The 27870-nt window shown below is 38.3% G+C and overlaps 1 protein-coding gene across 3 annotated transcripts in view; it reads left to right on the top strand.

Moving 5' to 3' along the window:
- The first annotated feature begins 785 nt into the window (after nucleotides 1-785).
- Nucleotides 786-27870, top strand: part of KLHL2 (kelch like family member 2) — a 53239-nt gene continuing 26154 nt past the window's right edge. Inside the window, exons 1-4 of one of the 3 annotated variants that reach the window (XM_005517605.3) lie at nucleotides 786-943; nucleotides 3873-3998; nucleotides 7938-8044; nucleotides 12608-12729. In XM_005517605.3, coding sequence (XP_005517662.1) covers nucleotides 921-943; nucleotides 3873-3998; nucleotides 7938-8044; nucleotides 12608-12729 — 378 coding nt within the window. In that variant the 5' untranslated portion in view covers nucleotides 786-920. Of the gene's footprint in view, nucleotides 944-1621; nucleotides 1641-3872; nucleotides 3999-7937; nucleotides 8045-12607; nucleotides 12730-27870 lie in introns of those variants that run through there. The other 2 variants (XM_088056269.1, XM_014262533.2) reach the window with 2 other exon arrangements.

The following is a 27870-nucleotide window of genomic DNA, read 5'->3' as shown; positions in this document are numbered from 1 at the left end:
GATCAACGTCAGCAACGTTTACACAGGAGGCCAGCTGTTTTGAGCACCTGTGTTCCTGTCGGACTTGATAAAAAAAAGCCGATGAGATCCAGCAGGTCACAGCGAATACAGCCTGTTCAACTCCTCCGTCCCGACGCACTTTTGTTCTTCCCTTAGACCCCTGCTCGAGCAGAAACCACCGACATGCGCTGGTGTCGGGCCAGCTCCTTGGCTAGCCTGCCAAGAAGATGCCCATGACCCTCATGGCGTGCACCTGCTGGTGGATTTTCTCACTGAGGAGACCTGGGACAGCTTTTTTTTTTTGTTCGTTTGTTTTTGTTCCCGTGGGACAGAGCACCTATGGGGACAGAGCGCCCCAAGCTATCCTCGCTGGTGCTGAGGACACCCTGACCCGGGCGCTCGGCGGGACGTGTCGCAGCGCAGGGCAGCGCAGGGTGTCTCTCCGGCCCGGCCCTGAGCCACCACTTTCCTGGGAAGCGGGATACGCGCACTTGGGCGCTAGACCCTAGCTCATCCCACTCGCAGGCCACGCTTCTCTCTGCAAGGGCAGCGGCGTCTCAGCCTCCTCTTCCTGACGTCCCTGGGCCGAGGCTGTCCCAGCTCCAGGGCGGAAGGCTCTGGCGAGACGCCCCGTGCCCACCGCGGCTCCCGCAGCTCCGGTCGCCACCGCAGCAGGCACCGCACGGGCCGTGCCGGGCCCCGCCGCGCCTGCGCAGAGCGGCCCGTCCCCGCCGCGCCCTCCGGGGGGCGGGCACCCGGAAGGGGCAGCGCCGGCGGCTCCCGGCGGCGGCGGGGGCTCGGCCGGGCGGGCGCAGCCGCTCCCCGCACCCCGCACCAGCGGCGGGGCAGCGCAGCTGGCATGGTGCTGGGCGCAGCTCGCCGCGCCCGCGTTGCACGGAGGAAGCCCGAGCGGAGCCGCGATGGAGATGCTGCTGCCGCCCGTGTGAGTGCGGCGGCGGCGGCGGCGGCGGCGGCGGGGCGGGCGGGGAGGCAGCCGGGCGGCCGGAGCCCGCCGGGACGGCGGAGCGGAGCGCCGTGCGGTCCGAGGGCTGGGGCGGGGGGGCGGGCCCGACCGCGCAGCAGCGAGCGGAGGTGCGGCGGTGCTCCGCAGCCCGGCCGGCCGTGCCGGGCCCCTCGGCACTGGGGGGAGCGGTGCCTGCGGACGGGGGACGCTCGGAACCGGCCGCGGGGCAGCGCCGGCGGCAGGGTCGTGTCGGTGACCTGGTGGCACAAGCGGTGGCCCGGCGCTCGGAGATGCCCGCTTGAGCCGCTGCGGGTGCCGGCCGCGGGCACCGTGAGGCGGGGGTAGCGGGCGCGGGGCTCCCGCGGGCGGGCAGCGCTGCCGGCACCCCCGCCCCGCCGCCTTTCCGTGTGCCTTCCAGCTTGTGGGGACAGGCGGGCTTTTTCTCCCTCCTCCCCCTCACTCCTTCTGCTTCCTCCATATGTGGTCCCAAATTACTCCTTGTTTGACTCAGCAGTCGTGCTTATCTCACTCCCGGGTTTCTGGTTATTTAGTTAAGCATCTCTTTTAGTGGCAGTGCCCAGGCAATGCACTCCAGGCAGCCATCTCCAGCTGCATCTCGGCTGGCCTCAGTCCTTTCACAGGCTCCGGTTCAGTGCAACTTCATCCTGCGCCTTCGGTAGGTAGGCTTCAGGCTGTGGGTGAGGTTCTTGGGAGCAAACCGAGGGAAACCAGTTGCAGACAGCTCTGGCCCAATTGGTGAAATGGTAAGAGAGACTCCAGTACTTCAGGCAGACTGCCACTTCCCAAAACAGAAGGCATGTGACTGATGGTTTTGTAGGGTTTGTTACCTTAAAACAAAGTCACCCTTTGTGACAAACTAATGAAACTAAAGCAAATTAATTTATGCTTCATGTGAACTCCTCCATTCAATCCAGGTTGCTTGGCAGTTCTTTATGGACAACTCGATCTCTTTTTTTTCCTTGCATAGCTGTATTTGATGTGTACATATCATGTGTACATGCCTGTATACATATGCAGATGAATAGTCATCATTATCTAATGCATTGCTTTGGGATGTAGAAAGTTGCAATGGAAGTGTTCTATCTTGGACTTGATAGGTCAGTTGTATGATTAAAAGCTGCCTCTCTTCCTTATAGGTCTGTGGTGTTTTGAATGTTTTCTGTAGTCATTGATTTTTGTCTATAATTTCTTGGAATTCTGATCACTATGTATGTCACATAATGTAGAAAAGTAGCCTTCGGGCTAAAGGAGTTTGCTAGATAGAGTGTCTTTTTTTTTTTTTAACCTCTATGAAATAGCTTATGTATGTGCTGAATAGCATGTAACTTGTTTGGTTTTCTTTTTTTTTTTTTAATTGATACAGAATTCCTGTCTGTTATTTGTCCTTTCTCAGTAATGAATTGTATAATTTTTTTAATTGAACATGAAACTTTTAATTCATATTAGTGGCTTGGTACACTATAGTAAGCTGGTAGTAGAGTTCTGCACATGGATGTTACTAGGTTGGTTTTACAGACTTTTTACATTTCTTTGTTGCTTGAGGCAATTTTGTATTGCTTTGCTCCAAAATTTTGTAGCTAGTTTTGGGATAATGAAAAATAAAGCCAGCTACTTGGCTTTGCACTATTGTTGTGCACAGAAATTAGAGTTCTAGGTTAAAATCTTAAATTATTGTTGGAGTTTTCTTTTAAGCTTAATTAGACATGCCCAATTAAAAAGTTTAAGGTATAGTAGAAGAGAGGTTGCAATTATGTGAGTCACTGAATATGTTCAGTTTGACTGTGCTTACCTAATGCTAGTAATGTTGAATTTTCATTTGAAATTAGGTTGTTGATGTACCAAGGTTTGTGGCCCCACCAAATAACTTCATTTGCTTATTTCCAGCTTAGAGGTTCAGGAATACAGTTACAGTACTGTAGAATAAAGCATTACTGATGCTAAGCATTTTCTAAGTGCTACAGCAACACAGTTTGCTTTGTAAGAACAACATTGCGACTGTAAACAGGAAACTCATTGATTTGGTTTGGCATGAAAAGTTTGCTTGCTGTTTGGACAGTCCCAGTGACTGAGGAGTGTATATAATAATTTTTCTACACAAGTTAGTGTCTGTAGAACTTGGGTATGTCTTACAGAAAGAATTAGTTGTAGCTAGAGGTAATGATTTTTCACACTGCCTAGTTCTTCTCTTGCTATTTGGAATGGGGTTTTGAGAGTAAGAAAAATTAAAAGGCTGGTCACTTATGTACATTATAGTTTTCAAAACATTGAGTGAATCTACAAAACTACACATTTTTCTGTCACCCGTGTCTTACGCTGCAGCCAGGGAAAGACTGGATAATTACAGTAGTCATTCATTGTGTGGTCTTCCTGTCAGAGGAGAACTAGGAGCTGTGTGAAGCAGTAACTGAGGTCCTGGTAGAAGTGCAGAGATGAGCTCTTACCTGACAGGCAATGAAGGCATTAAGAAACTGGGGTGAAGGTTGCTGCATTCTGCCATTGCTCTGTATGGGCACTAGGTGAAAAGTTCCCAAAACTCTAATTCTGCCCTTGCCCTGGAGTTTATTGGAAATATCCTAGAATAGTTCTCCACTAAATAAAATAATACTCACAAAACTAGAAAGCATCTTAATTTCTTTAGTGGAGATTATTGTTAGCCAATGTCATTAGTCATAATGTCACTAAGTATTAGTCACCAACTTACTACTTCCATGGGAATTCTACCTATTCCTCTACACCTTTGGTAATAGGGAAACCAAACTTGCTTGGAGTAAAGACAAAGTTTCAAGTGCAAATCTTCTTTTCCCCCAAGATGAAGGTGAATGAAATTAGAAGTGACAGCACTGGAGATTAGACAGAAGTATTAACTTTTTTTTTCTTTTCTTTCCAGATGTACCAAACTTTGCCATCAGAAGCCCTTGGATCTGAAAGATGATAACACCGAAATTCACTGTCCTATTACAGTAAATCCATGGCACATGAAGAAAGCTTTTAAAGTTATGAATGAATTAAGAAGGTATTACTTCACTGTATACACCTGCCTGGAGTCCATCACTCATTTTTTCTTTCATTTGCATTTGTTAAGTTAATAATAATAGTTTGTTTATTAAGAGCATGCAATTTCAGAAGTATAGCTGAGAAGAAGGATTAAATATGCAATGAAGTGATAGCTGAATGATAGCCATGTGATGATAGCTGTAATGTATGCAGGATGTTTTTGCACCTCATAAGTTAGTCAAAGCTAGTTTTAGGAGACTTGAGAAATACTTACAGGTGGTACTTAAGGAGTTACAGCTACTGATTCTCTCTTGTACGTAGTTGATCCTGGATAAATGAAAAGTGACTCTGGTTGAGCCTTAGGCTCTTTGTGTGCCTGTTGTTGATTTTTGTGGTAGGCTGTGAACCAGAAAAATGTTACAATTTTCTAGGCTGGAGACATAGGTCACAGTATAAACCAACTGACTGCACTTTTTTGTAGTTATCATTTGCTTGTCCCCTGGGAGAAACTGATGAACTCCCAAATCAAATGTTGAAAGTAGTTTTTCTCAATAAAGTTTTGTAAGACTTTGAAGGATAATGCCATCAGTTTCAGTGAAACTGGGAGACTGGTGCTGATGGTGTTCTTAGCATCCATATTGATTTATATTTTACATATGAGTAGGTGAAGTGATGTCGAAAACTGTGACAGCTGGTAATTAGAGCTCACAACTGAGCTCTGGAAATCAGGACTCACAGCTATCACTGATAGTAATTTAGTGCTAAAACTTACAGCAACAATGGAGAAATTGAATAAATAAAAATACTTCCCTAGCAGAGACAGTACTGGAGGCTGCAAAAATCCTGTACTTCTTTGTTATTTCCCATATAAAATTAAAAATTGGAGAGGCTTCACTGAAAAGAAACACAGCAACTGATACCCTTTTAAAGTATGCCTCTGCCTTTGACCTTTGCTGTTCCATATAGGTTAATCTTTAAAACTGTGTGCTGGATAGACTGACACTTGTTGCTTCACCTAAGTTATGCCCTTGGCTTTTTCAAGTGTCCCAATAACCAGATTCAGCGTCTCAAGGAACATGATAGAGCCTGGCTAGAGCCAGCAGCAATGACTTCCTAAGGATGAGCAAGAGTCCACATGGAGAAAGTTTCCCAGAATTATCTTAACAATAGTTTCAGAAGTCAGAAACCTTACCTGCATTTTGATGTGTTGCAAGTAAAAGATTTCACTGTCTTCCAGCAGAGTGCATTTTTGAAGCCCATGGATTATTTTCAGAATATACTTTAGTTTCCATGGTTACCTAAATTCAAATTGCTGTAGAAGCAATTTGAGCAATTTTGCCTTGCATGTATAAATACCTAAAGTTTGAACAGGAGCTGTGCCATATAACCTTAACTAGTTCTCATTTAAGCTGAGAATAGCTTTTAGGGTAGTAAGTTGTAATTAAATAAAATTATAAGCATTTCTAGTTGCATTCATTTGTTTGAAATAATAAATAGAAAATATTAAAAATGTTTCATTGCTCTAAACAAAGATCTAATATTAATCCAGTAAATGATATTTTTGATTTAGAGACAACTTTAAAAATGTAATGATCTCAGTGCTTTTCATTAGTGTAGCACAAACAGATATTTGCCAGAGGTATACTCTCCAGGAAGTGAATAACTAGTGAAAAAATAATTTGCTTAAGCATCTAAATACATTTGATTTTGAATGCTTAAGTTGGTGTGTTTATGTTAAATTTTTGACTGCTGCCAGGTTGTCTGGCTCTAGTAGCTTGTTAATGAGTTTTTATGTGCCTTCAAATTTTGACAAATTTTAGCAATTTTGTCCTTTGTATTTTTTGTCATTTCATTGCTCACCATCACCTCAACACTGAGTAGAAAGCTCATTAGGATAGGTAGTTGACATATGACAAAATTACACTCTGATGCCTGTCTTTTCACTTTATTATAATTTGCTTTTATCACAAAGGAATTTGATGTTGCCTATATTTATGAAAATTCTCATTCTTACAAACAAGACTTATTTTTGTAAAATGATGCGCCTCATGAAATGAAGGTGCTGAGTTGCTGTGGAAGCCACAAGATGCTTGCAGCAGAGTATTAAGTTTTTAAGCTTTCTTCTTCAGTAGTTTCTTTACCTTTGTAGTAATGAGGAGTATATTCATTCACCTTATGCAGTTCCAGACTAGAGGTGTTACTATGTCTATGTATGTGAAATGTAATTAGTTAACCCTAGTCATGCATTGATGTAATTCTGTTGCTTCTGGCTCCACTGTTATCTTTAGTATTTCTGTGCAACTAAGTGTAAAACTTTCTGTTCCTGTTGTCAGGATAAGTGCAGGTGTTTGATAAAGTTGGGTACCTGATGCCCTTTTATGGGTAGCTTTCTGTTTTAATTTTTTTATAATAAATGTAATGGTTGTTTCAAGATCCTCTGAATTGTGTGTTTCATCTGGAATGGTCATTACTTTACACTCTACATATTATTTGATAATAACCATATTGCAAGCTAAATTTAGGAGATTTATATAGTTGCTGTAGATATTAAGAGCTGAAAGCAGATGGATAATCTTATGCCAGGATTGCAATATGGCTCCAAACGTTAGTTGTGGCCACCAAAAATTTTGGTGTGTGATCTATGCAAAGCCATCTTACCTGAGTCTGGGCTCATAAAAATTGGATGATTGCAGAACTGAGAGATCACAGAGTTTTCTTTTGGACTGAGATGAATATCTGAGCAGTTTGGCTGAGAGCTCCACTTCTGTCCACCAAGCAAAATGCAGCTGTTCACCTGTCTTTGCTACAACTCAGTGTGGTAGTTGCAAACTATCTAAAAATCTTTAATGTGTATTCAGAAGTGGTAAAAATTTATCTTTTTGAAAATACTGAGAATAGAAATCACTGGATTGGTGTACAGCTCTAGCTGCATCCCTAAGGAATATGTTAAGTCATACTTTTCCCTCTTCCCTCTGTTGCTGTGGCTTGGAGTTTTGTGGATTCTGTACTACCTCCACAGGGACAGTGTTAGCATGAACATGAAATAAAAAGCAACTGTAACTATGGCTATTTAGATATTGTGTAACTGCAGCCTTTTGGTGTTGTGGTGTGTCTTTTTTTTTTTCCTCTCCTCTTTCAGTCTAGAAAATTGGATTATAAAGAATACACAGGTTTAAGTGTAATAACAGTTGAAGTGGGAGAGGTATAGCCAATAGCTGTAAACTGCATTAGAAACACCTGTGTTGGGAATGGTTATAAATGAGATGTTACTTTATTGCAACTGAAGAGGAAGGAAATATGTTCCAGTCACAAAGGACAAGAATGCAAATGGATGTAATGAAGATACAAAGTCAGTCAAGATATGAGGTTAACCATAATAAATTCTAAACTGCTCAGACTGGAAAAAATAATTGCTATTGTGTGCATAGGCTGAATGTGAAAAATGCTTGGAAAACAGTAAATACAGAGAAGATTGAGTAGTGAATTTGAACGATTAAGTAGGCATGAGTTTCCAGTGTAATGTGACACAGGCATCTCAGTTGAAGTTTGTATTCTTTGTTGTCTGTAAAGCCTTGTTTCTTATGTAATTTTTTAGTGCTTGTGTCTATTAAATTCTGTTTTTTCTATCATAGTTGTTCAAAGGGGCCCAGACTTCCAGAGAGAATGTTTATAAATTGGGCTGATACAAATTATGGTTATTCAATGCAGAAAACTTCTGTGCAATGAATCACAATTCAGTTGTTTGATTTTTAGATCGTTTTGTGTACCCAAGCACCATCCGTAATCTGATTGAGTAACAGCCATGTGGTTGTGTAACACATTTAAAAACAATGCTTCATCAACATTGTCTGCCTGCCTCTTTTGATGGCCTGGGAAAAGAAATTGTGTGTGATATCATATATACTTTTCTGTTGTAGTTCACTTATGTGAAATTGCCTTCTCTGATATTTCTAAATAGTCAAAACTTGCTGTGTGATGTGACGATAGTAGCTGAAGACATGGAAATTGCAGCGCATAGAGTTGTGTTAGCCGCCTGCAGCCCCTACTTCCATGCCATGTTTACAGGTACCAAATGTTTCAATACTTACTATGTTGTAATCCAGTCTAACTGTGTAAAGAATGAAATTTCATTACTTTTGCTTTTAAGGATCTAATTTGATTTTTAGATAAGCCAATAGGAACGCTTGGGATTCTTAATGATTTTTTTTTTTCCTCAGTCTAAAGACACGCTGTCAACTTAGCATTTGTTAGCATGATGAATGCTTTAAAAGGTCTCCTTAATTAAAAAACAAATTAGATGTTAAGTAAGCCAGAAATAGTTAAGTTGTTATACCCTTTAATCCTCTAGTTATCTCATTTGTCCAAAAGAAGGTTAAAATAACTTTCATGTGAATTTGGGAGCAAATTATGTCCTTTAACAACTACTGCTGCTACATTCTTCAGCCCATGAGCGCTTTAGGCTGTTAGTAGGTATGAAAGCTTTCTGTGGCTTTGGCAGCCTATAGCTGGAGTGTGTGTTTCAGTATTTTTAGGGTCATTCTCCATGACATATGTACTCTGCATCATTGCCACTACTTTTCTGTACAGGCTTGATTCTACTTCTCACTCCATGCTGGCCAAGTTATTGCTTTACTGCTAGAGCAGGAATGCTGAGGACTTGCAAGGCTAGGATAGGCTCAAGTTCATAGGAGCTTCCAGCTGAAATTCCTGTGCTATGGGTTTAATTTCATCATGGTCATAAATCACATTGAAATAATGTGAAATTCAGTGTCAAAGTAAGAATGCTACTAAATGCATGTTAAAATTGACTTATGAGGTTTTGTCTGTTCTTCCTAAAATCTTGTGCCAGCTTTGTAGTTAATGTCATCTGTCTGGAATTAAAAGACTTCTCTGTAATCCATTACTGCTGACCACCAGCTCAGATGGAGGTAGAAATGTGCCTCTTGGCTTGCCCATATGCAAACAGATTGGTGTTTTAATAATTTTAATTGTATGCAACAAGATGGATGAAATTTGAAATACTGTTGTGTTCTGGGGAAGCAGCTGATCATTCTTGATTTTATAGGCAAATATTTTGACATATTCAAGGCCAGAAGTGGAGTAACTTCTACAGCAATGCTTTAAAGTTGCTTGTAAAATTAAATATCTCTTCCTCAAGCAGTTCTTTAAATTTGCATTTGTGGTTGAGACAAATATTCTAGGTGACTGATAAATTATTTCTTAATTTTTACTGCTGTCTATAAAATTAAAATAAAAAAGCTGCTTCTGCAGTTCCTTTTTATCACCTTAGTAGCAGAGAAGTGCAAGCCTCTTATGTTAGTTCTGTATTAAAGATTAACTGTTGTTGACTATCACATTGAAAAATACTCTTTACTCAGGGTATCGCTTTTTATGTTTTCTGTGATTAAGACATTTCTGCTTGCCCTGACTGCCCTTTCTGTGAAGAAGTTTATTACCCATTCAGAGTGCCAGTGCAGCTGAGTGCCAGTCTGTAGCTGCTCTCCATATAGGATTACTGAAATCTTCTCTTCCCTTGCTTCAGTCCCTTTTAAAAATTTTTACTTGTTTTATGTTTTTAAATGTAGGTGTTCTTTAGCCCCAGTGGTGCAGGAGGTGGGAACACTCACTTGAGTAATGAGTGTGAGGTGTTTAACTAATATATCTGTTGTGAGGTTTATGTAGCTGGTGAGCCAAATAGGTGGGAGCTTAAATAAAATTCAGCTGTGGCTTTAAGAGTTATCAGCAGATTTTATAGTAGGCTTATAGGTTGTGGCTAGCTAGGCCCAACTGTGGTATTGGTGCATTTCAGCCATTCCCCACACAAAAAATCCTGAATTTCATTGTGATTGTTCTCTCCATGAAGCCTGGAATCCACACTTATGTGGATTTTTTTTCTCATCCAGTAATCTGCAAATTCATATAAGCAAATTAACCAACCACAACCGAACGGAGAAGTACCTCCTTCCATCCAGAATAAAACATGGCCTGAAAAGACAGTAAAAAAATTGCACTCTTAATGCTTTAGGGTTATTTCTTGAATAGAAATTAGAAGCTTATATTTAGAGATGTGTTTGCAGGTTGATTCCATCATTCTCTGAGTCATTAAATATTACTGCAGTGCAGGCTGGGATATGGTATTAACTGGGTTCAAACTCTCTGCCTTTTTTTTTTTTTTCCTTTTTTTTTCCCATTTGTACATGTAATGATAGCCCTAATAATTATCAGGAAAGGAAAAGTTACTGTCTTTTTAAGTTACAAAATATAGTAAGTTAGTAACAATTATCCAACGAGGAGATGGGGGAAGAAAGTCCCTGCTATTTAATTAATGTTAATAGAAATATTTCTTTCTTCTTATACAGTGGAATTATTTAGAAATATGAGCCAAATCTACTTAAATGTTTAGAGGAATTGATTATAAAACATCAGCGAAGGGACTCTTCAGTGGCTGTAGGACCTGACTTCAAACAAGGATGACCTGAATTTAATTTTCTTTTCTACAATGGCAGTTATCCTTAGGGATTTACCTGCTCTCTTCACTTCCATTCTCCATTTGTAAAATTCTTGGGTAAAAAAAAAAAAAAAGAGGAAGAAAGCCTTCTTTGCGTTACTTTGTGAGGAACCATGTGAGCTTTTTAGGTATCCTCTTTAGTATCTTCAACTCAACTGGTGTGCTGCTGCTTGGGAGGTTGGATCAGCTCAGTGCTTTCTTTCTGTTCACAATATGCTTTCCTGTCATTAAGGACTCTGTGGAGAATGGTGGTGCTGCTTCCCAGTCATAAATAGTTCTTCAGCAGGTTGAATTCTAGACTGAGACTGCCTGCTGGGTGCATCTCTGGTTTCCTCTATATGATCTATCAAACAGATATGGGTTGATCTAGAATTGTAGTAAGATTGCATGTCTGGTTCACATGAAAGCTGGAAGCAAGTATTTTTGGGGTTATTTTTTTGGGGTGTTTTTTTTGTTGTTGTTTGGGTGTGGGGTGTTTTGTTTTGTTTTTTTCTTGTTAAGAGTTTTTTTATTTTTATATTCTGGGCTTGGTTTTTAAACAGAGAAGGTGCCTATCCATGACTCTAAAAGCCTTGACACAAAATCTGAAAACAAATCTAATGTGCTTGCAGAATATCAAAATCTGCTCTCCCACACACACAATTTTCCCAGAGGACCACCTCCACAGCAGCTTGCATAATAAATAACTTGCAGCTTACATGCTCTGAAGATCAATAGGTTTAATCTGTGTCAAACTAGAAGTAGAAACTTCTAGAATAGGGAATAGAGGGCCCTGCAGGGAACATGCTGCAGTCATCCTTCCAAGGTGAAGGGGAATGTTTCAGAAGTACAGGTGAAAGGAGAAAGTTCTGTGGGGACTGGATTTTGCTGGTTTTTATTTCAGTAAATGGTGCTTTGAACTTCCTGCCATTGAAAGTGTTGATTTGCAATGCCATTCTTTACCCTTCGGCTCAAAAAAAAAAAAGATATAGTACCATGGATAATGGTAACAGATTTCTCAGTGGTGATCCCTTTGCTGAAAGTACTGGGTAAAATGCATGGTTTGACACTAGCCATAGAGACCAGAGGGTAACAAACAATGATAATGTGTGTGACTTCATAAGAAAATATCAGCAATGGTTCTTGTTCAATTCTCCATCCTGTCTGCTTTTCTTATTGTATACATTAAATTTATTATATCACCAATACCCTTATCTCTAGATGCCTATGCCTAAGGGAAAGAAATTATATCTGACATAGAAGAATAAGAAATTAGTGTATTCAGAGATTAGGATATACTCTTCCAAAATCAAATTTTATATATCTTCCACCACAACTTTTGTAGTTCATGTGTTGTTTCTCAGTGAAAGTCAGTGCAAGGGGATTTAAAGGTCTGAGATTACCTGATCTGGAAGTCACAAAGAAGGTTATAGTCATTACTTCAAAGTATATATTTGGATAATTATTTCAGCTATAAAGAAAATATTGCACTTTGAGAAACATCATGCCTTGAAGGTGGAAATTATTTTGCAGGCCTTTCTATGAAGATTGGTTGTGGCATATGGCCAACATGTCAGCCTCCACAGAATGAGATCCAACAAGTTTTCCCTTGCTTACCATTTTGTCTTAGCTTGAGCTGTTAAATTGGATCTGTAAAAGAGGTGAAATCGCTAAGGGAATAATAAGCAGGCAAGCAAAGAAATATGTATGTTAATTCTTCTGTGGGGATATAACTTTTCTTTTTAAAATAAATTTACTCCAGACCATGTTTGGTATGCTCCTTCAATTAAAAAGTTAATAAAGCTAGAGTATTTTAATATCTTGCTTTCCCAGAAAAATGTTTTTGTATGCATTTGAAGTGTCTTATTTAGGTTTGATAACAGTATTTTCCTGATACTGTACACTGGAAAAAATAGGTCACCTCACTAAAAGTATTAACCCAGGTAGTATTTGCATGATGGTAACAACAAAATCTTCCTTTCTTACTGGAGGAAGAAAGGAAAGAAAGAAATTAAATTATTAGTATTGATGTTTTTCTACTATCACAACTTGTTCATGCACAAAATTTCTGCTGCTATTAAACTTCTACATTCGTGCTGTATTTCTATATTATTTGCTTGACTAATAAATTGTGTTTGTAGGTGAGATGAGTGAAAGCCGAGCAAAAAAAGTTCGAATAAAGGAAGTTGATGGCTGGACTCTAAGGATGCTTATTGATTATATTTACACTGCTGAAATCCAAGTTACAGAAGAAAACGTGCAGGTAAGAGTGAGAATATTTTTTGCAACAAATGAGATGTAATGTGCAGAGTCATTTATTTTGTCATTGTGGTTCAACTCCAACATGGGAAATCTTATCTGAAAACTGGAATTTTTTCAGACCTTGTGCTTACAAAGCAAGTAGTCATGCTGTTTAAATTCTGGGTCAAATTCAAAGACAATTCAAGTAAATGGAAGGCTAGTTGGTTTTAATGAGTTTTGCAACCAAACCTTATATAATGCAATAAAATATATGCCTAAAATTAATGCTGTCAGCCATCTCTGTACCACCTCTTCTCTAATATTTAAGTGAAACTTACATAAGCTACATAGATTTATTCCTGAATGTGAAATCATGTTGTCCAATTAAGCTGTCCTGTTTATTTTTTTGCCTGTTAGCCTGCACAATAAAGTACTTTCTCCTGCTCAATCTCTGTAACTTGCCAGTGACCAACTGTGCAGAAATTTTTAGCTACTGCTTTTTTTTTTTTTTAAATTAAATCAACCAATATCTATCATGAAGGTTTTGTCCATCCCACGCAGAGGTAAGAAGTTTTTCCAATTGACTGTACCTTAAAATGAAGCTTCAATTAGAATAAAGCAAACACAAGCTTAGAAAACATAGCCTCCTATATTTAATATTTTCTAAATGCAGATGGACTTAAGATGGACAGTTTCCTTCCAATATCTTTTGAGATTTGTTGTAGAGGCTTGGTAAGTTTAAAACTAGTTGCCTAAGGGGTGATACATTTAATGTTAGTGGTTTTCTTTTTACTCCTATGCTCGTCTTTCTACTCTTGCCCAGTGCCAAATAACTGGTTATTAGCAGTTATTTTGGTGCTTTAGCAGGATGCAAAACCATGTTGCTGAATTTGGCATTGAAAACTTTTGTTGCTATTATGTATTCTGAAATTAATTGCTTTTACTGGACATTAGGCTGAAATTAATAGCATTTTATTGGCTGCTGAATCTGTAGGGGTCACTGCTTATTTTAGCCATGCTTGATTGAATACTTCCTGAAATGAGAAATGCTGCCATCTTGAAACAAAATATCCTGCTACTAAGACTTCCGTATCTGATGTCATATCATAAGTCATTTAATTCTGTAAGACTAATTTCTTGTCTTTCTTAACGACTTGTTTCTTAAGAATCATTCTTTTTAAGGAATTGTTCTGGTCTGATGATGAATGCACATAATGAAAAAAATGATGGAAATTCTGTTGTATTTTACCAATCTGGTGGTTGCCCAAATCTCTGTATCTCTGTGGAAGACCTTGAGCGAATTGAGAGCTGTCAGAGATTCCCTAACAGACCTCTTGCTGCTTGATCATTCTGGCTTTTCATCCTTAAAGTAGAATATTCTGTCTTGCTGACAGGTTAATGGCCCTAATCTTGGTATATTCTATCCATAACATTGGAGTGGACTTCACAGGCAGTCCTACTGTATTTTGGCTGTAGGTGCTGCCTAGGAGGAGGCATTATCATCCATCCTTGGCAATGCTGACTATTCCATGTTAGTGGGGAGGAAAAGCATTACATTTCTTCCTCATACAGGAGTGGTTGAAGGCCAGAAATCCACTGGTTTAATGCTCATGAGTCTGATAGGGATTTAATTTTCATGACTCCAGGTTATGTGTCTGAAGATAGATACCTGACGATGCTGGGGATGTTAGTATAAATAATATGTCTTGGTGAATGATATTACAAGTTTGTGGTTACTTGAGTACTAAGAAAGTCAGGCTTCTAAGCTGGGTTTTGATTTTTTTCCAATATAGTTGCACTTAAATGTTGATGGTGAATATATTTGTAATATGACTGTATTGATTATTACTAGATATGTAGAGTTTATTTGCCTTACAGCAGAAATAAATACTATGGATAAAAATAAATATGATGATGCAAATTCTTTTCCTTAAGCTTGAAAACCAAGATGGGAAAATTGTTACTGTGACTTTCTGGAAACCTAGAAACCTAGTGCAGATTGCCAGGCCTTAGTCAAAAATGTGTTCTCTCATAAGCATGTTGCGTGCTATTGAGATGAATTCTAGCGCTCAGTTTCTCGTCTATATGACCTAGAAGATACTGTGAAATTTTGGTAGCAGTTAGGAATTTATCTCGGAGGAATACAGAAGCGTGAAAACATAAGATGCCATTTTGTATTTGGATTAATGTGTTGAACTGGAGTGTCAGCTTCTAGGTAGCTGCTTATGATTCTTATTCTGATACCCTTTATGGGATTTCAAGTGTATCATTCCATCTCATCAGGTTATACATAGTAAGAATAGGTAATGAATTAATTTATAATATGCGATACAATGTTTGAAGAAGATGTGCAAGCTTCATGTTTAAGTAATGTAGAATTGCTAAGTAGTTCTTGGTATTAAAATAGCTACATTTTATATTTATGAAAACTAATTATAAAGAAATACATAATCGTAGCCTAGCTCATTGGTGTCTCTCAAAGGGCAGGTTAAGTGTCAACTTCTTTCCTTAGAATCTTACTTGATCTAGATGTGGACAGGAGAGTGCTTCCTGACTGTGGCTTTGCAGCTTCTCAGTGGGAACTGTACATTTTTTTCTCCCCACTGTCCTGTTCTCACTTATGTACGTTTTTGGGCAGGTGTGGAGGTAGAAAAATCAGGTGTAAGTCAGTGATTGAGAAAACCACATTCATTTAGCCCATAAACTATCAACATAGGCGGCCATCGTCATTGGATGTTATCACTACATTAGTTAAATACAAAAGAACATTTGTTCTTTTCTTCAGTTCTTGGTTCAATAGGTTCCCCCCAGCCTGCAACAATACGACAGCTGGTATATGAATGTGCACATTCTTTTAGTGTTTGTCCTTCAGTTAGAAAAACTTATTTTATAATTCATCTCTAGTGGCACTCACTTTGCATAATGCCATACCAGTGTTTCTGCTGTATTTACACATTAAGTCACATTTTTCTGCATTCTTAACTCTTTGCTTTTCCCTTCTTTTTTTTAGGGATGAAATTAAATGTTAGACTTAGTGCAATATCTCATTCTTCATATTTTAAGAAGGGAATATCCAAGTTAATGTTTTCAAAGGCAAATCAACTTTCTTGCATATCAAATTTTTGATATCCATATAGGTATTAACTACATGCAGTGCACAATGTGGGAGAGTTGGTTACTATAAGAAGCTCGTGCGTGAGTAACTCTCCCACGCTATGCGTATGCATTGCAGCCCCTTTTTAGTCAGCTATACACCTCGGGCCTCTCCTGAGCACAAATATATTGGAGGAGAAGTTCCTGCAGTTGTTGATGGGCTGTGGATTTGTTATGGGCTTTAGAGGTCAACCTGATACAGGCTGAGTGGAATGAGATTTGAATAAACACAAGTTAGGTGATTGGGTTCCTTTCTGATTCCCTTCTATGGGTCTTTGTTCCTTTAATTGTGATTGTTTAATTGTGATACAACTGTTTGCTAGACTGTTTTCTAAAGCAGATCACTGAACTCAAAAAAAACATCTAACAGCATAACACTCTATCTCCACTTCCACTCCACATGGGTTTTTGAGGGATTTTTGTGTTATTCTTAACTTGGATCACAGCCCTGTCAGTTGTTTTCACCCAGTACTTGGGGTTAGTGTATTGAAGTGCAGGAACATACACCAAAGTTGGGAGTAGACGTTTCCCTGCAGCCTGGGGCAAGCATTACATATAGCTTCACTTTGCTGCTACTGTTGTCTTGCTTTTGAACAAGATGAGTGCATGAAGATAGTAGAAGAGAAAATCACAAAAAATTGTATTTTTACAATTGTATAACTCTGTCCTAGCATTTTTTTCCTTTAAAGAATTTTGTTAGGTACAAGAAACATGAAGTTCAGAATCCTGAATAGGCTCATTTTCAAGAAGTATAATTTTTTTCTGCTCATTTTCTGAAATTATTCAAGAACAACATCTGCATAGTAATAAGCATATTATGAACAGAAATATGTATGCATTTTTTCTTTGTCACTCTTACTGTTCACGCAGATTGCCATAAAAAGTACAACAGAGTTGCTTCTATTTGTATGGTGCCATGGGGTGTGGGCATAAGAGTTGACAGCACATTTGATTTAAGGTGCTGTCAAAACAAGGTCTGAAAAAGCAGCTGATTTCCCCAAGAAATCCTCAAAAAAGAAGATCCTAATGTTGTCCCAGCTATTTACTAAGGTAGACATTCTACAGTACCATGTTTGGTAGTACGGACTTTGGCTATTCATGCCGCAATTCATCACCTCCAGCTGATCAGGGTTGTTGGACCCTGAAAAATCCTTAAGGCTGAAAATGAGCCTATACTTCACACCAAAAGCCAGAGAAGTCACACAGTTTAAGAACACAGATGTGTGCTTTTTAAGATGGTCAGCTTCTGAATTATATTTGTGGCATGACCCACAAGCATTGGGTCATGCCATAAGTTGGACTGAGGCTATGTTAAAGGACCACAAAGAAGAAGGAATGTGATGTTTCAGGGAATAGCATAAAAGATAATTGCTACTGAGCTTTTTAAAGTGAAACAGAGACTGACTGTATCTAGACTTGGCAGAACATATTTAATCTAACAATGGAAGCTGGATAATAATCCTTAGGTGGCTTTTTCCAGTTGCTTTAATAGTTTTTCTAGTTCAAAAGGTAGTTAGTATCTGACTTAAATGTTCCTGGTCTATATTAGACTACATAATGATACTTCCTTCTGTTGTCTTGTAAAGCAACTTGTTGCTGTTTTGCTGCAATAATCTTATGTATTGAATGATTGCTCTTATTCATACACTTCAATTTTTCAATCTTTGGAGACAGTAGTTTCTAAATCTTTTACTGTTCTTCTTGCTCTACTAGACTCTTTCCATTTTACCTATATCTATATCTATCTATCCATCCATCTATCTACCCATCTATATTTTACCTGTATCTATATCATTTAATATGCAATGTTAAATTTGGTCAAATTGGTCCATTAAGGCCTTGTTACTGCAGACAAGAGTGAAACTACTATCTTGTGAATAAAAAATACAGTGTTTGCTTCTTTATGTCATTGACTTCCCAGTAACAAGCTATTGATTTTAGTAGTCACTATATGTTTGTGCTGGTAGAGAGAGTAAGGATGAGGACATGAAAGTAGTCATCATACAGTGGGAGAAAGAAATCATGGCACCTCTTCATTTTGGTAAAAGCCATTATGAGCGACTTTTTGTTTTAAGCATTTATTCTTATTAGCATAATATTTCTAATGAACCAAAATTACAACCAGTGGAAGTCATTATGTGGTTTAATAGTAGTAGAGTGTCTTTCAGTAGTTCAGTGGGCAAGCCTTCAGGTTCACACCAGGAATTTTCTTTTGGGAAGAGATGCTAATTTGCAAGTCTGTTTCTAGAGTACAACCACATGTTAAAATTGGTTTAATAAAAAAATGGAAAGAAATGAATTATTTTAGTTTTTGAGAAATGTTCAATTATATTTTATATTATATAATTATATAATGTTATATATTTATTATAAATTATATTATTTATATTTTAATTATAATTTCAAATCCATAAATAGGAGAAAGAAATAGCCTACTGAAAACCTTGTAAAATTATATCTGGTTTAGGAATGGAAGGGCAGGAGAGAAGCAAGATATGCACAAGTAATTTTAAAACTGAAAGAAAAGTGCAGAAGAGAGAATTACACAAAATAGAATACAAAATGATGAACAGTCCAGATTTGTGTATGTTGAGGAGGACGAAAACCCCCAACAAACCAGCAAGGAGTAGATATTAATTTCAATAAAATGTAGTAGAACTATGTATGATAGATAAGATGAAGTCCATGTAAACATAGGGTCTGCATTTACAATGCCTAATCTTCACTGGATACTAATTTAAAGGCAAAAACAGAATTCTGTGCAGCATGAAGCATTCCTTATTTTCTCTTCTGCTAAGCACTAGAATAAACTCAGATAAAAGTATTCAGAATAAATTGTTGTATTGTACTTAGAATTGGTGTGCTTATGATGAACCCCATGCAGTTTTATGTGGGTAGGATGTGAAATAACCTGTTCAGGGGCTACCAGTTTTTTCTGAAACTTGTATTACCAGAATGTCAGATTTGGTAATGGAGTTTTCCTCACATCTGTGTCTCATGATGGTCTCAGATTCTCCCTTCAGTACCCTGTCTAAGGGTCAGGAACACCAGTTCACAAGAGTTTAATTAAAAAGAGAGTTCAGGATCATGATGGAATATCCATTTTAACAACTTACCATTGCACATCAACTGAGCAACAGCAGCTAGTTGTGTGTGCTTTTAGCTTGAAGAAAATACAGAATGACTTAATATAAGCCAGTTTATAAGACTGATTTCTTTACTTAATATTTGCCACAGTCTTTGAGCACTAACATGATCAAATTAATAGAGCTTATATTCCAGTAATCTTCAGAGCCATACTATCTTCGTATCTGAGCTGGTAGTCAAAATACTCCTAGGAATATTGTGATACTTGTCAAGCTTTATCCTTGTAAACAAGTGCTTTGTGTATATGCATAGGTGACTAAACTAAGTGTCTTTGTATGAGTTAGCAACACTGTGATATGTGAAGAGCATAAAGCACGTATTTTGGAACTAGTTTCATTTTAGATATCTAACTTGGAATATTTTTCAAGCATTTGTGAGGCCTGCCAATAAAGTATATGTTTGAATACTACAAAACTTCTCTTTTCCCTTATTGGATCAAAAAGATGTCTCTCCCTTTCAAAGGGGTATAGTTTCCTTATGAATATAAGAAGTTTTTTGTGTTAATCAGGGTAGATTTTTCCTTTTTAGAATCCAAAGCTGACTTTACAAAGGTTCTTTACAAATGTGTGATTGGCCATTGTAAGAGGACGGAGTTGAATTCAGTACTTGAACAGAGACATGCATTCTGTGTCCTGGAAGTGTGCCTGCTGCTGTGTAAGTGGGTGGAAGAGATAAAAGAAATATTTATTCAACTGAACTGAATCCTGTGAAGCTTTCACTGAATCTTATAATGCAGTAGGTTCTGTTTCAAATATATAATCCATATTTTATATATGAAACTGGTTTGAGAGAAGGTAGTGCTGAAATTGCTTCTATGGGAATTGGCTGTTCTCCTTCAGAGAACCTAAGAAAGAGACATGTGGGAAAAAATGCCACACTTAGAAACCTGAAAGGGGCAGGAATGGAATAAGTCTAATCTTGATGCTTTGACAGATGTGCCTCTAGTCACCTCTTCTTTAAAAACCTTTCGGTAATTGGGGAAAGTGAAACAGCTTAAAAAGAAGTATATCTTGAGAAGAGTGGGTGCTGGTAGGCTGGATCTCGGCAATTACATCTCTTCTGGTCATGATTAACATCTTGCATATCACCAAGAGAGCAACAGATTGTTAATAAAGTTCCAGTATGTCCCTAGTTGTGCACTCTACTGAAATCCAGGGCTCCTAAAGAAGAGGTTATTCTAAATTAGCAGCTACTACTGAATGGTTTTCAAATAGATGGTGATGTTCTAGAGAGTGCAGTTTGATGATGAGAGTGTGGGTCATGATAGCAGTTTTTCTAGTTAGAAGCAATCACAGCATTCCAGTAGATGCAAGTGACTTAATAAATCTGTTACTGCTGTACCACAGGTTAATCAGGTTGGCAGCTCTGAAGTTTGCTGACTGGTAGTTGATAAAGGCCTTTTATTTACTTGCATTTGCCTCTATTTACTAACCACAATTTTCTGATGAAAGCATTTAAAAATCATCACCATATTATTCATTAATTGAATAGAATTTTGATGTATGTTTTAAGCCAGTGGGTTGTCATTGTGGCTGTCCCTGTCCTGTCCCCACCCCCATCCCCACTGGTTCTTTGTACAGATTTCCTCTTGCATCTCCACAGTGCCTATCTTGGTTTAGCTTCCAAAGCCTTTCCTGCAGTACATGGCTGCTTACATGTTAGGTGCACATGGCTGCTTACATGTTAGGTGCTAGAGACAGATTATTCCACCATGTGAATATTCCTCTGAGCCAATTTATTGCTGAAGTCTGCATGCTTCTGAAGAACAATGCAGTTAGGCCAGATAATCCCAATCCTGTTGGAGATAAGAGTATTACTTATTTTATTGTGCTTTTCTTTCTTTTTTTCTTTCTAGAGATAATTTTTTGGAAGTAAATGAGTGTAAGTTGTTTCTCTTACTGTTCCTAAAAAAGTGAAGCAACATTGCACCAATTTCCCTATCAATAGCCACAGTAGATTTTCTCAAAAAATGAAAATAGCTTTGACTTTATATTAAAGCCTGTTGATAGCATCTTTAGAGGTGAAATCTGTGAATTTCTATTTCCTGTGACTTAACTTGCCAGAAACTCTCAGCAAAGTATCCCAGTTCAGCATGTGTTCTTTTACACAGACTGGTAGGCCAAATCTTCATTAAAACTGTACAGCTGTCTTTTAAGCTGTTCATATAGTTTTATTTTTCTAAGCAGATACTGAATTCTGATGCCCAAATAATCTCCTATAAAATTTTGGACAGATTTGGCTTCCTGCCTTCAATATATCATGAGTGAGGTGCTAATTATTGAGCCCTGACGTGACAGCTTACAATCCTGCTTGTTTCTGAGATAAAGTCGCATTTGTCATGGGCTTTGGTTCCCTTACCTTCCATATCCTGGCTTTTTCCAGACTGATTAATTTTGAAACCACCATATTTCCACCATCATATTTCATTTTACCATCACTTTTTGCTTTGCCTTCATGATAGCCTAAAACATTCTGTCCATAAACTCACTTATTTCTTTCTTAACAGATTTCAGGCAATTGCACAAGTTCTTGAAAACATTTTCTTTTTCAAAGATTGTTTTATGTAATCGAGCTATTAGAGTGTCAAAAACTATTGGTGGTTGGTGATCTTATTTCCTTGACACAGATATTATTAAAGCTTTAGGAGGAGATGGAATTCTTTATTGGATCATCTTATAGAGCCTTAAAAATAAACAAGCCTTTGGCCTTTCTGCTCATCTCCATTGTGGCTGCTGTAGCATAGATACTAATTTATGAAAGCTTTGGCAAATTCTGAAATTGTATTCAGAGTCATTCAGGTTAAAATGCTTTATAAAACTGGCTCATCCTAATGAGTTTATGATTAAAACAGGATTAACTGATGTTTTAAAATTCTGATGTGCTGAAACTACATGGTAATCCAAACTTTCTCTTTTATTCTTTTATGACAGCACAGTTCTAATAATATTAGGGGGTTGCTGAAACTGCAGAGAGGTACTTAAATCCAAGCTGACATGAGTTTCATTTCAAACCCTATTCATAGAAACATGTTTAAGTCTTACTGGGCAAGAACTTAATGTTGGACTAAACAGCCTTATAGTGTGCTCTTCGGTTGCGTGCTGAAAGACTACCAGTGTGTTTTGCTCTTGTATATATTTTATATTTAAGGCTTCAAGCAACCATCTGGTTACCTCCTTTTGACCTATTTTTGTATTTATGACAACAGCTTTGAGGATTTTAATAATATGAGGGCACAACTAATATGTGGCATAGCTGGAGGAGAGACAGTGGCACACTCCTTGAATTTATATGCATTGTAAGACATGTCAGGCAACAGTAAATGATCTCATTTTTTCCAGTGAAATAATCCTACTAAGCATTCTTCATTTGCTTATATGTGCCTGCCTGTCAGGAGAATGAGTGTAGGAGGGAAGGGAAAAGAGGAGCGCGATCTTTTTACGGGCATGTTTTATTACAAATATAAGCTTCATTAATTTGCACTTTAAATGAGTAAGCTTCACCTAAGAGCTGCTGACCAAAAGGCTAAGCAAACAGCTTTGTTGGAAAATTTAATATTTTGTTCTCTGACAATTTTTAAATGCATTTAAAATGTATTTTTCTCTATTTTTTTCATAGCATATCTTTTGTGATTTTAGCTATTATATATGTACAAAGTAGAACTGCCTGTTTTTTGGGGACACATTATTATTATGTGAGCTGCAGTGCAGAATAGCTATGGTTGCTATACTGCCATTCCCCTATGTTTGTTTTTAACTGAGGAACTGGGTTTTTGATGTGTCTGAAGATGTATTCTAAAGCCTCACTCTTATTCGATAGATGTTTGATGCTCTCCTAAAGGATTTCTGTTCCTGATCTGGCTTGCTTGGTGGTATGTGACAGGAGGAAATCACACTGTGTGCTCAGCGTGAGGAAAGCGTTCAGGGTTGCTGAAACTGGTAGCCTGATAACAACTAGGTGGCTGCAGCTCATCTCCAAGCTGCAGCCTGGTAGTGAGGCTGCAGTAGGTACATGGACAAGCACATGTGCACAGTGCACCCACAGATCAGTGCAGGCAGAAACACTCACCTGGTGTCTCGATTCTCTCTCAGAGATTCTCAGACAGCTGGGCTGTCTTCCTGAAGAGTCTCTTGGACATGTCTGTTCAGTATCTTTTGCATTGTTAAGATGAACTGAATAAATACAATTCATGCTACTTCATTTAAGTATAAAGTTCTTTCACATGTCCTCCCCTGGATTATAGAGGATGGTGAAGTTCATGAGGTAGTAGCAAAAGGAGTTAGCAGAGAAAGCAATTGCTGTATCTGTGCAGCTGTAGCTGTGGCCAAGGCAGAGGGAAAAATGGTGGCAAGACCACCAGAACCTGGAGAAGCAGATGTTGCACAGATATGGCAAATTCTCTCCCCTGAGGTATTCACATTTTTATATTCCTGCCTTTTTTTTTTTTTTTTTTTCTTTCTGTTCTGCAGATATCTTACTGCAGTTTCTCTCTGTTCTCCCAATGAAGCTTTTTAATATTTTTTTGTTTTGGCTGGCTGAATGGGGATCGAAGAACTTTTTTCATAAAGAAAATTGAATAGGCAGAAGGTTATGAGCCTTGTAAGAATGAAAAGATGAAGCTGAACAGACATTTGAGCTATTGTACTCTGTCTTGTGGGTACCAAAGAGAAATACATAAGGGAGAAACAGAACTGAGAATGAGCACCAGAGAGAAAATTAATCTAAAATGTGGATCAAAAGGTATGAGGAATGAATTTAAATTGTCCCAAGGCTGTAAAAGACTGTCTTGGACTATCAAGTGCCAGTGTGTGTGGGAGGCAGAGAGTCATACTTCTTCCAGAGAGACACTGTTGTCTTGTGGACTGAATCACAGATTTCCCCGTCTCAAAATCTCTGTACCTTCAGAAGATGTTTGGGTGTTCTGGTTTTTGTGTTTTGGTTTAGATTTGTTGTTTTTTTTTGTGGGAGGGGGAATGTGGGTTGAGGTTTATGAAACCACTTGTTTCTGCTTATTTGGAAGAGACTTGTGGGCAAAGGCGGTGAAGAGGCTTGTAGCTTGGCTATGTCAGCATGGTCTAAGCAAGAGCCAAGGAATGAATCAGAAACTCTTGGAGGAGGTGATGGGGTGAGAGAGAAGTGGGGTTGAGGCAGGAGTGTGTTCCAGAAGAGATACTGATCTGTAATCCTGCACTTCAGAAGCATGTGATTCTGATTACTGTGGGAGGTGAATGGAAGTCACCGAGGGATTTAAACAGGCATGTTTAATTTAAATGATAAAAAGAATAAAACACTTTTACTCAGCACTGCAGCACTAAATATAACATCTATTCGTTTCCTGCATATTGTTTCTTTAATGAGTGATTTAGGAGAGCGTGTGGGCTGTCAGAGCCATGCATGAGAAAGGTGCCAAAAACTAATTCAGGTAGAAAGTCCCAGTTACGCCAACGGACTCCGCAAGTGCATCCTCTTACAGATCAAGGGTAGGCTTAGAGAGAGGGTCCAAAGGTGAACCACAAAAGAAAATTACTAAAACCATCCATCACTAGAGCAAATAGGATTTTATAGAGGTATTTGTAAAAATAATCCTTGCATACCCACAGAAAAGAAACTTTTAAAGTGAGGTGGCTGAGATTGTATGAAAATGTTATGTTCTGTAGCTGGCTATTCCTTGGAATTTCAGCTTTAATTTTTAAAAATTTCAGTTTTAATAAATCACCACAATATCATTAGTGATTCTGAACATTATAGAGACTATCAAGAATTTGGTTTTTGTTAGTGGCAGGTGAGCTAAGGAAAGTTCAAACTTCCCGTATGTTTCAGAATTCTTTTTATGAGTTGTGCATAGCTACTAAAACCTTCTGTAATTCTTAGCGTGGTCCAGAAATAACCATATCAAAGGCTTTTGAAAGTCAAGTTAGTTATAGTCCCTCCTAAATTGTCACATGATGAGCAATAAATAGATCAAAAATCCCTAGGGAGAAAAGGAACAAATAGGAATAAATAGTTGGGTTTCTCTGTATCAAAGTGATTGTAATGTGTCACAGGCTTCCATAGGACCTAATTCCTTTAGTTTTGAAAAGCAGGTAGCAAAAGATGTAGGTGATGAACTGGTTTAAGTATTTTTTTCAAGATCAGACAAAAATAGAAAACCTCACTGCTTTCTAGCTAAGCTAGATGTCAGGCTATCATGATAACAGACCAAAATTAATGTTGGAAAGTGTAAAGTAATGCATGAAAAGAAAAAAATTGAATTACTCCTACGTATTGCTATGTTTTACATTAACAGCTTTTCCTAGTATAGAATAACATAACTGTAGTTACCTTAGAAAAACTTCTGCTATTGTAAAACAGTGTCTTTAAAAGGGACCATAAAAAATGGCACAGCATTGTATAAATCTGCATTATCACCTGGAACACTGTTGGATGGTCTAAAATATGACAGGAATAGCATGCTTTGGGGAAAGGCTTAAACCATTAAAGGCATGGAAAAGCTATCATTTGAGAGAGAAAGGGAATTCAGGCCTTTTCTAGGTTGACTGTGAGTTGACTAAAATAAGACTTATTTTTCTTCTGGAGTCTATTTGTTTCAAAGACTGTATGTACACATGTAAAGGGTAAAAGGATGAGTTACTAATTTATGCTGAAAGATAACAAGCTTTTCTTTAAAATACCTAAAGAGACGTGCACAAAAACATATATGTACGTCCAGCTGTAACATAATAAACAGTTGTTATTATGTTTAAGGTGACTGCCTAAATGAATAGAGCACATTGCTGCAAAATGCATGAGTCCAGCTGCCTAGGATGCCCAAGGTGAGCTTTCTAGCTGTGCTAGTTTTTTGAAAATGATTACCTGTGAACCTTGGGAATGATACTTGTGTTACCATTAGATAGACAGTGTTTCAAAGCATTAGCAAAGCAAAGATTAGATACTGTTTCAAAGCATGTATTTTCACCTCTTATGTTTACCTCCCCAGTTAGGTGAGACCATATGAGGTCCAGATCTGGGTTGAGTTCACCTGTTCTAATCTCCTCCAACCTAGGTTTCCTTTTCCCCTTTTCCTCAGAAGAGGGGAAGACAGGGGAAGGGATGGTGCTGGTGGAAGCAGAGCAGCGCTGTGAAACTTCATTTCAGTAAATACTGGGTTTAACCACATACTGGGGAAGGATGGAGGACATAACTGATTATGTCTTGAACCAGATGCCAAAATTGCCTCCAGTGTGACTCAGATTGGAGGAGATCCCTAGCTGGTTGTAGCAGAGCTAGACAAAAGCTGTTCTAACAAAGGTAAAATTTTTGCCATTTCCTTCTGTAGAAGGAAACTGAGATTTCTCTTTTTTTCTTGTGCAGTTGACTAGGGAGATGTGTTGGTTTTTCATTTTAGAAGGCCTGAATTTTACCTATTATTTGAACATTTTTCTGGAAAACTGTGTAGTTCTAGACTAGCCTGGAAAATATTTTTAACTCTTTGTTTTATGGGCCAGCTGGGATTGAGATTCCATTGAGAGGTATTGCAGCAGCAAGCTCAAAGTGTGGTGTGCCCTAAAGAAGTTACAGACTTGAACAGACTATTTGTCCAGAGAATTTGTGGCTGTCCTATCCCTGAAAGTGTTTAAGGCTGGGTTGGATGGGGCTCTGAGCAGCTGGGTCTAATAGAAGGTGTCCCTGCCTGTAGCAGGAGGATGGAACTAGGTGATCTTAAAAGTCCCTTTCAAGCCAGGCCATTCTATGATTTTTTTTAAAAAAATTGAAAAAAAAAAGGAAAAAAGAGTATCAGATAAAATGACCGTTGGGTAGATCAGAAGTAATCAGGACTGACAGCACACGTTTTGTGATTCTAAAACCTGGTGCCTTCATGTTGCCTTGCTAGGATGTGGTTGCCCTTCAGCTAAATATTAATAATGAAGGTGTATGAAAGTTTGTACAATGTTTCTGAGTCTTTAAAATCATCACACTGCTAGGCAATTCTAGAGATGCTTCTGTGTCAAGTTGGATGAAAGCAGCTACTTTTGTCTCAGCTACAACCTTTACTATAGGCATCCAGGTCTCTCTTTCTTTGTATGACCTTAAAGCTACCTGTGGCAAAACCTGAAAAGTAACCCATGCCGACTTGAAGCACAGAGGTTGTTTGCTCAAATGAATGCATGTGTGCTTGTCCACCTCCCTGTAGAATTCAAGATGCTTATTATGAGTAAATTAAGTCACTTAGAGACTCCACAGTTGACCTCTCTTACTTGCAGGTAGGTTCAGGATATGCTGCGATATATAAGATGAAATTTTGGAAGATGCATAATGTCTTCCTTGAAAATGTTTCTGTTTTCTTTATATTGCTTGTGCTGTAAATCATGAAATGCATGTACTAAACCTGCATCTGCAAAGAAAAGTCAAATGGGAAGCTGTACATGCTATTTACTTTGGGAATTCTGGGTCTACATACCTGAAGTTTTTATGCACAATATCTGGATTAAAGCATTTATGAAATTTGTCACTAAGCCTCATGCTTTTTTTTTCAAGGAAATCCTCTGTGACATTTCTAGAATATAATTATGGTCTGTTGTAGGAAACTGAATTATAAGTAAAAGATTATCTTAATAAACTACAAAAACATAATTATGGTAAAAGCTTGAAGTAATCAAATGTGTTTTGAGTCCACTGAAGGACCATTTACTGCATATTAGATGTTAATCTTGACATAATTCTTGTACTGAAGATAAGCACCATGCACAGAAATAATTTCTACTTCATGCTGTTAATGTTGTCCTTAGTTCTTGGTTTTGTATTACTTTAAGACTTGATAGTATGGATGCATCTTCCATGAAATAATAGAGCAAGCAAAGGTTCACAATCTACTATCACAGTTAATGCT

The sequence above is a fragment of the Pseudopodoces humilis genome, chromosome 6 (assembly GCF_049639895.1).
Source record: "Pseudopodoces humilis isolate 2021_Gansu_Grassland_sample_001 chromosome 6, ASM4963989v1, whole genome shotgun sequence".
Lineage (NCBI taxonomy): Eukaryota > Metazoa > Chordata > Aves > Passeriformes > Paridae > Pseudopodoces > Pseudopodoces humilis.
Note: the sequence above shows the minus strand (reverse complement) of the source record. Positions and strands in the feature narration are given on the sequence as shown.